The sequence below is a fragment of the Diabrotica undecimpunctata genome, chromosome 2 (assembly GCF_040954645.1).
Source record: "Diabrotica undecimpunctata isolate CICGRU chromosome 2, icDiaUnde3, whole genome shotgun sequence".
NCBI lineage: Eukaryota > Metazoa > Arthropoda > Insecta > Coleoptera > Chrysomelidae > Diabrotica > Diabrotica undecimpunctata.
Window position 1 is genome coordinate 105947645 of NC_092804.1, and position 10115 is coordinate 105957759.

General features: G+C 30.7%; 1 protein-coding gene across 1 annotated transcript; it reads right to left on the reverse strand.

The window, feature by feature from the left end:
• Positions 1-540: 540 nt before the first annotated feature.
• Positions 541-5566, reverse strand: LOC140433391 (uncharacterized). Its single transcript, XM_072521405.1, has 2 exons — positions 5207-5566; positions 541-1524 (listed from the first exon to the last, which is right to left on the reverse strand). Exons 1-2 carry the CDS (start codon positions 5308-5310, stop codon positions 603-605), a joined length of 1026 nt encoding a protein of 341 aa, XP_072377506.1. The 5' UTR covers positions 5311-5566; the 3' UTR covers positions 541-602.
• Between the last annotated feature and the right edge of the window lie 4549 nt (positions 5567-10115).

Here is a 10115-nt window from a genome sequence, read left to right on the forward strand (position 1 = left end):
CTGTCAACTTAACCCTATAGAGCTAGTATGGACACATGTAAAGGGTGACATAGCGAAAAACAACAGTTATTGAAGAAATAACTGTTGTATCAAGACGTAGCGAGAAACAAACTACATACATTCAAATTAGTTGATGTGAAAAGAATGTTGAGGAAGCTTTATCGAAAGTCACTGCAGAAAATTGGAAAGTATGTAGGTACACATACAGCATGCAAAAAGGATGAAGAAAAGTTAGGGAACTTAGATTTGTTAGTTGACTAATGCTTATTAGAAACCAATTATCATTGCACCAAACAACCAATTTCAGATTCATATGATGATCATAAACACGATATGATATATTAGGTATGTGAACTGTGATATTTATTTTTATTCGACCTAAGGAGAACAGCATATAGCAAATTCAAATATTTGGTGAGTGACAATAATTGATAAAGAGGAAAGAAATACAAAAGAGACTACCAAAAGTAGGTAGTGCAATGGTATAATGTTCGTGATCATTGGCATTGTATGCTTGTAACACTTGGATAATGAATAAGAAAGATGAAATGAAAATATACATCTAGAGAAGGAAATTACTTTGAAGATACAAGTGATACAATTTATTCATCTTCTGAAGAACTTGTGTTACTGTCATTGCCAATTGGAATTATTAACGGCTCTATTACACTATCCATGATGCCATCTAATTTACACATTTTTTCCTCCTCTTTGAGAATGTGATTAACACAATTTTGCCAATGTGTTGTGGTTACATTCTCGAGAGCTTGTAACAGAAGTTTTTTTACTTCTTTAAGTTTAAATGTCGTGTTTTTAAGTGCCACTTCATTTTTCACCTGGGCCCAAATTTTCTCAATGGGATTCAACTCGCAATGATATGGAGGCAGCCGCAGTACAATTTGACCATTTGTTTTAGCCATCTCATCAGTTACATACATATTATACTTATCTTTATTTACACGTACAAGATGTAAAAGTTCTGACCTAACCATCTCCATATCAAAAGGAATGTTTTTTATTTGTAACCATTCTTGCATATATTTCTTTGTTGATGATGTTGTCGGAATTTTTTCTACTTTTCGGCTGTGATATGATGCATTATCCATTACAATGATAGCGTTTTTTGGTAATTTTTGCAAGATAATATTAAACCAATTTTCAAAAACAGATGCATTCATTTCTTCATGGTAATCCTCTGTCTTTCTTCCCTCAAAAAGTAAAACCCCTTCATTAACAAATCCTAACTCTGATCCAACATGTAAAACTATGAGGCGTTTTCCTTTCCCCGATGGGTTTCTCAAACCAGTAGACAGCCCCTCAACGAATGCCTGTCTAGGGTTTTTTATGGCACAGTCCACCCACACTTTATCTTTGGTGTGACCTTCATTTACCCATGTTTCGTCAAGGTAATAAATGGGCCTACCTTCACTTCTGTACCTTTTTATAGAAGTTAGGTAATTACGCCTCCATCTGACAATATCATCACGTTCAATTAGAATACTTGTTCGACTTCTCTTCAAGTACCTACAAAACAATAGAATGTTACATTTAGACCAGGGCAGATCTGTGAAAAAAGTCTGTTTTTGGATATGAGAGGTGGCATGTGGCATTCGGATTTTTGCAGAAAAAGTTAGGTAATAACTTCAATAATAACAATTGACTCATGCTCCCTCTCAAATATGCCCGGAGCATTAATAAAAACATTAAAATATTTAAAAATTACTAAAAATATCGATTTTTGTCTACTTTCTTTGCTCATAACTTTAAAACTATTAATTTTGGAGGAAAGTCGTACATAAATAAAACAAAGATAATTAAATTTCCTATGATATATGAGTGGTTAAAAATGTCTTCCAACCATTTAGGTTGTACTTAGGTCCTTCGTAATTGGTTTAGAAAATTTTTATAATCTACTCAAACCGTCCACCAAATTTGAAATTTTTTAAAAACTTTTATAACAAACATTAGACCATTTAGATGTTTGCAATTTTTTTTAAATATAAAGACGCACTCTACCGGTCTAATACACTACAGAATTGAAATCGTATTATTTAGGCGGTCTCAGCAATGTTTTAAAGTTATAAACAATTTTTTTGCTTATAAACAAATAGATTATTGAAAAAACCATACTGGAACAGACTCGGTAGACGCTTCTTGTAAAAGAAAAAAAGTTGAATTGCGAGGAGTAGTTCTAGTTCCTGAGATACAATCGGTCAAATTTGACCGGTATTTGCGACGAAGCTATACCTAAACAGTAGGATGGTAACTTTTGAACCATTACCTTATTTTTTCGGTTCTCTTTCTCTATACATTTTTTCATATGTTTAAAACACTCATAACATAAAATAAAAATGTTATGTTTGTTGCATATATTTAAGTTTGTATTACAGATGGTAAAGAAAGAGAAGAGAAAATATGATGGCAGATGAAGGATGAAGAGAACCGCATGATGGCAGAAGGTTAAGGTTAAGATTCGTAGCTTTTAGCAAAGCTTTGCTTTTAGTATTAGTATTATCAAAGAATATGTATTATATTCTTTGATTGTACTTACATACATATTAAAATTAGAGCCGTGTCCCACAATTTGTGAATTTTAAGTTGCTAAAGTTGCATTTAAGGAAGTAACACAGAATCCATATATACAATTTATACATCTGGAATAGCTGTGAGTCAAACTGAAATAAATACCCAAATTCATTCTACATTTACAGTGGAATCGTTTAATGAATCAGTTACAAAATTGTCACGATGGGTGAAACGCCTGGAAGGAGCTTTTAAAGTTTTTGAAATAGATCACAATATGAAATTATCTTATCTATTAGATTATATGGGTCCTGAAGCCTATGATACACTATGTGACTAGTAAGTACCAGATGATAAAACATAGAATGAAATTATTACACTATGTAATGTACAATTTTTACAATCATGTCCCTTTGGAAATTGCTGAAATTTACAGGTTTCAAACCAGAAAATAAGCCGAGGGAGAATCAGTGCAAGAATTCTTACTAGCATTACAGAAGACAGCAATAAATTGCAATTTTTAAGCATATCTAAAATCTGTAATAAGGAACCAATTTGTCTTTGGATTACGTTCCAAAAAAAAATACAAGCAAGACTATTGGAAACAAGGAATCTAGACTTGGATCGAGCAGTAGAGATTGACAGTAGTTTGGAAACGATCAGAAAAGAACAGTAATCAATTAAATTACAATAATTCAATTAACAAAATATTCAAAACTCAATAAGAGTAAAAAACATACTAATACAAGTTAAAATGTAAATTCAAGTACAAATATTACACATTCTAGTTCAAACACTAAAACAGGTATATGTTATCGTTTGTGGGGATGCTTCTCATTTAGCCAATCAATGTAAAAAGAAAAATTTGGTATGTAATTTTTGTAAGAAAAGAGGACATTTACAAAAAGTTTGTTTGAAAACTAAAAACATAAATGCTGTTGAGGAAATTTTAAATGTACATTCAACTAATTTAAAAGATAAATTTATTATTGGTTTGAAAGTAAATAACAAACCGATACAGTTTGAAATTGATTCAGATGCTGTTGTCAGTATTATTAACAAAAATGTATTTAATTAGAATTGTACTGAATTACAATTACAAAATACTAATATAAAGTTAGCTACTTACTGTAAAAATGAATTACATGTTTTAGGTATGGCTTTGGTGACAGTTCAGCATCAGAATAAAACTAAATTCTTGAAATTATATATACTTGATGGTGAAGGTCCTTCATTGGTTGGGAGAGAGTGGATCCATTCATTAGATATAAATTTACACAATGTGAACACTGTCTCAAATGCAGAAAAGGAGTTACAACAATTGTTTACAAAATATAAAGATTTATTTGACAAATCTATTGGACAATTTTCGATTTCTGATACCAAAGTTATACCTACCTTAAGTAGATCTCCAAGAATATGTAAACCTATTGTAAAAATGAATTTGTAAAAAAATTCATTGTCAAGGAAGAAAATGTTATATTTGATGCATATATTTAAGTTTGTATTACAGATGGTAACAGAAAAGAAAAGAAGGAGAGAACCGGATGGCAGAAGGTTAAGGTTAAGATTCATAGTTTTTAGTATTGTACTTACATATTATAATAAAGTAGTTTTCAAGTAATATATATTTCATTCTACACTATATACACAGTACACAACAAAAAACAATCAGTATTGAGCGATTATTTGGTATAAAAATACCAAAAATTCAAAAAAAATAGGTTGAAGAAAGTTTAACTTCAAAGTTCAAAATCGGTATACATAAAAAAATGCATTTTCTCAGCTTCCAATCGAGCAATTTTCTTCATTTTTTTTTTTTTAATCCGAAGTAACTCGAGTAGAGCCAGCTAAATAGCGCATTATCAAATTCCAAATATGTTTTAATTTTATTATAATAAATAAATAAATTTTTTTCTAACACACATCTACCTTACTAACGCACTTCTAAATGCCAAAAAGGCTTTAGTTTTGTTGTAATAAATTAATTTATTTATAACAAAATAAAACCACATAGGTATTTCTTCCTACGTTGTGGAATTTTTTTTACAAAAACTTACCACACATATACCTTTTAACGTTATAAATAGAAATATTCTCATTTTAATAGTCTATAATTATTTAAACAATCTTTGTTTAAACAAATTAAATTTTTTTGTTAATTTTTTTTTACCTGGCGGGGTACTTATCAGTTTCAGCGGTTCTGATTTCGCCCCAGAAGAATATGTCATCTGTGTTTATATTTCCTTGATCAAATAAAGACTATTTAATTAAACAAAGATTGTTTAACTAATTATACAGCTTCAAATGAGACAATTTGCATTTAGAGCGTTAAAAGGTCTACAACATAGGAAAAAAGAAGTAGTTATATTTTGTTAATTTATTTTTAACAACATTAAAGCATCTTTTGGATTAATGGTATTGCTATTTTGCAGCAAGGGAAATAAATTAAGACAGTTTTAACCTCTATTCGTATAACAGGAAATTTAATCATTACCTTTATTTTATTTTTGTACGGCTTTGCTCCAAAATGAATAGTTTTAAAGTTATAAGCAAAGAAAATAGAAAAAAAATCTATATTTTCAGAGCTCTTTATCTTCTAATCGATTCCCTAATTCAGACATAATATATTTTTTGGGTTGCACGTTTTATTTATTATTGTGGCTAACCTATATTTACTTACTTAAAATTGATTTGCTTCAAGAATTTATATAATAATGAACGACACATATTTGGAAGATCTGGGCGGTTGTTTACTTCACTTAAAATTTTATTTAATGTAGGCATTTCATTCTTGAAAAAGAAGCTGTGTACTATCTGGCGTATAGATGTTTTAACTTTTTCATCATATGTTGCAAGAATAGAAGGTCGACCGCCAATATTTTTAGGACATCTTACTGTTCCAGTTTGCTTATATTCTTTAATTGTTCGGTAAATAGTTGAATTCGCAACACCTAAAATTAGCACATTACTTTAGTAAGTCTTGATTTTAACTATAACTATTCTGCAAAACTAACCTGTTGCCTGTTTTATTTTTGCTACCGTGGCTGTTATTTTCATTCCAGAATTATCACTTTTGATTTGTTTATACATGTTTATAATGTTTCTTGTTTCTCATTTGTAGATAAATGACCCAAATGTACTCGGCGTTTTTTTGGTGGAGAAAAATTAATTGAATCCATATTGTTATCTTAATAACACTAATCACTAATATGTCGCTAAATAGTTCTGAAAAGAACTGTTTTTATATAAATACAAACGAAAAATCTAAAAAATGTAAGGAATACCACAGAAAATACAAAAAATTGTCGATATAAATTTTGAATTTTAAAATTTCACAAATGTCATTAGTGTCAAAATGTCATAATTTAGTGGAGTAAACTTGCCTGCGATTGGACCAATTAGAAACAAGAATTACGGCGCGGAAAATTTGAATTACTCCTCCTGGTTAAAAAACAGACTTTAGTACAAAATCTAGTCTATTGTGTGCTACTGTTTGGTCTGTGAGCACAGTGCGGTCCCAATATAGCTTGAAGTTTTAAGCAAAGCAAGTCATTTTCAAGCATACTCTCTGGCATGTATTGATAATATGGGAGATGGTTTGCTTGGAGAAGTACAAGATTGATAGCTACTTCTTGATGAAGGATTTTCCTACTAAATCATGCCGTTCCTTGTATGCAGTTGCAGCAAATTCCTGGCAGCCCCCAGTAAGATGTTGGATGGTGTCTTGCGATTGACGTCCATATCGGCATTTGTCGTTTTGGACTTAAGGGTCTTTGATGATACATTAAAGGTAATTTTTTGTTGGTATAACCTGATCCTCAATGGCAAATAATGAATCTTCTGTTTTAGGGAACATCTTTCCTGATGTCAGCCAATAGTTCGATGCTATACTGTCGACATAGTCTTAACTGACTTCATTCGGATGTCGCCCGTGCAGAGGTTTACCTATCCACGTGCGAATTTGTTCGGCCTTAGTAAGATAGTTTTTGCGCATTTCTGGTTTTTTCTCAGTTTGATCGGTGTTGTGTCATCTACTGCACAAATCACGCGATGTAGAATAGATGTCTCAGCCTGCACCTGAAAATAAGTTCTTAAATTAGTGATCTGTTTTTTAATTGCTCAGCTATACCCATAAGTTCTCGTTCTCCTAAATACGGCGGTAACGTCGTTCTTTCTACTGCACTTCGAGGTTGGTGTTTTTGTGCCTTTGTAAGGTGTTTTCGTACACATCTCACCTCGTACACACATCGTACAGTACGATAGACTGTCATTTCGGTATTATTACACTACAAAATTTGGTATACATTCTATTTTAGTTACTCTCTAATAAGTTGTGTATAATGCTTTACCAGTTTTTTGTCATTATTATAATTTTTCTTATGGTATTTTTTGTAATAAACTAATTATTTTTTTACACGTTGAGTTTTCTGAAAAACATTCAATAACTTTGTCTTTATCTAGGCATATCTTTTATTTAAACAGATTTTAAATATCTAAATAAAGTAAGGACTGTAAAGTTTAAAATTAATCTAACTCTAAACAAGATTTTATAAATTTCACTTTTAGCTGATATACCTACTCTATAAATAATGTCTAAATCCGCGGGATAACCATCTGATGTTGCTAGAGGTATTAAGAAATTCAAAACCACAATGTGTTTGAGTACTCCAATTTTAGATCAAAGGAGATTCCGTGCAATTTGCAGAAATAAAAAGCAAGCGGTAATTTGTCGTGAAGTGGCCAGACTAAAAGCCTACGTTTGCTTTGAATAGAAGCGGAGTCCCGCGCAGTTAATAAATAAAATGGTAGATTAATTCCTACAATTTCCTTGACTTTGTTTAGTCGTGTCGCATCCTGTGAAGTATGTTTTGTATTCAGAGGGAAGGTGTAATTCGGGCACAGCGACTTTACTTCGATGCACAAAATTAAAGACCACGGTGCAGTGTTGAGATTTATTTAGAGACAACACAGTTTTTTGAAGTGCTATTAAAAAAATTCTAATAATTGAGCATAAATAAAACACAAATATCAGGTATATTTTTGTCAAATATCTGGCTTACCAGAAATCAGAAAATAAAATATGATATAATACAATAACAATGTTTTTTTAAAGTGTTTTAGTTTATTTGAAACCCAAAAGAAGTAGGTATATGCTCAAAATATGCCTTAAAATTATACATTGTTTGTCTCAAAATATATCGTTTTAACTTTTCCGTCCTTAAAGGATTAGTGGTATTATCGCCATTATTAATAGACAAATACGTTTTAAATTTCTACCTGACAGCTCAGGGTTGAATCAGGTACGGCTAATGTAATCAGTCATTAAAAATCTCTTTTCGTAAAAAATGTTTCGTCCACGGAAAAATAATCGCTCGAGATCTACTAAACATAATCAAAAGTATTTGTCATTGGACGCAAAAAAATAGTTAAAAATGTGTGTCATACTTTAATAGATAGGGGCTTAATCTAACAAAATGTTGTGAAAAGAACATATTTACTTACAAAAACGTCGATATCGTCGACAAGGGCTATTGTAAGCGGAGAACCATTGACAGGACGAAAAAAAGTAGTAATTTTTAGTCTCATTATTTGGACAGAACTCAATAAGATATTATTATAAGAAGAACAATAAGTTGTTCTTTACGAAAATCAGATAGTTCCTACGTTAGATAAATTAAATTGAAGTTATAGGAAGAAGAAACAAATATAGATACCACTCTCCATACAGTCCTTTCTAAAATAAGTTTTAAACACTCGAAGAACTGAGTATCTCTCTGAAATTATAGATTAGAAAACAAATCTATCATATATCTGGATAAAACATGGTTTGATACTCATGATATAGTATGTAAAAGAAGGTCAATTTTAGTAAAAAATGTCATACGAAAGCACATCTTTAAATACATGAAAACGCATAACAATAATTCACGCCAGTTCTAAAGATATGTGGATTCTAAACTGTTTGTTCTTATCTGCAAAGAATATCAAAGACTTCAGCTTAGACTATCATGAAGATACCAGTGCAGAACTTTTTGAAAATCGGTTTCAAAATTCTCTTTTGAAAAATATTCCTGAAAGTAGTGTAATCGTCATGAATAACACAAGCTACTACAGTCTAGAGCTACAAAAAGCGCCAAGCAAATACTAAAACTGAAATTTATGAGTCTTTATTAAAAAATGTTAATTATTTTAAAGCCATATATATCAGTTTTAGTACTTGTTTGGCGCTTTTTGTAGCTCTAGACTGTAGTAGCTTGCGTTATCCATGACGATTACACTACTTTCAGGAATATTTTTCAAAAGAGAATTTTGAAACCGATTTTCAAAAAGTTCTGCACTGGTATCTTCATGATAGTCTAAGCTGAAGTCTTTGATATTCTTTGCAGATAAGAACAAACAGTTTAGAACCCACATATCTTTCGAACTGGCGTGAATTATTGTTATGCGTTTTCCTGTATTTAAAGATGCTTTCGTATGACATTTTTTACTAAAATCGACCTTCTTTTACATACTATATCATAAGTATCAAACCATGTTTTATCCAGATATATGATAGATTTGTTTTCTAACCTATAATTTCAGAGAGATACTCAGTTCTTCAAGTGTTTAAAACTTATTTTAGAAAGGACTACATGAAGAGTGGTATCTATATTTGTTTCTTCTTCCTATAACTTCAATTTAATTTATCTAACGTAGGAACTATCTGATTTTCGTAAAGAACAACTTATTGATCTTCTTATAATATCCTCTTGAGTACTGTCCAAATAATGAGACTAAAAATTACTACTTTTTTTCGTCCTGTCAATGGCTCTTTGCTTACAATAGCCTTTGTCGACGATATCGACGTTTTTGTAAGTAAATATGTTCTTTTCACAACATTTTGTTTGATTAGGCCCCTATCTATTAAAGTATGACACACATTTTTAACTATTTTTTTGCGTCCAATGACAAATGCTTTTGATTATGTTTAGTAGATCTCGAGCGATTATTTTTCCGTGGACGAAACATATTTGTTACGAACAATCTTCACTGATATACTATACACACAGTAGCAAGTAGAGATTGTTAATGACTGATTACATTATAGCCGTACCTGATTCAACCCTGAGTGGTCAGGTAGAAATTCAAAACGTATTTGTCTATGAATAATGGCGATAATACCACTTATCCTTTAACGACGGGAAAGTCAAAACGATATATTTTGAGACAAACTATAGAATACATAAACATAAAACATGTGAGTGAATTACACACATCAAAATAATCAAGTGGACAAAAACAAAATGCGAGATGGCAGAAGGATTTTAAATAATTTTTTTTCAATATTTGTAAAAAAAAAGTTATAAACAAGTATCCCGAATATAAAATAAACATTTTTTCTTAGAATTATCGCAATAGATCTTAAGAAAATTAAAAGAGAACTCCAGACCTAAGTCAAAAAATAGTTAAAAAATCAAACAAACAAAAATAAAAAACTAATTTGTTGCCTCTCAAATCCTAACAAAATAGTCTTTAGGTTAAGTTAATATAGTGTATTACTTTCACGGTTGTTGTTTACTGTCCTACATCTGTAAGGCATAGTCATGATC

What these genes read in the sequence shown, in the direction of transcription:
- LOC140433391 (XM_072521405.1), bottom strand. Translation starts at nt 5,310, where the DNA reads ATGCCTACATTAAATAAAATTTTAAGTGAAGTAAACAACCGCCCAGAT. An exon ending in TTGAAGCAAATCAATTTTAA is followed by an intron (nt 1,525 to 5,206) that starts GTAAGTAAATAT and finishes ATTGTTTTGTAG; the next exon opens with GTACTTGAAGAGAAGTCGAA.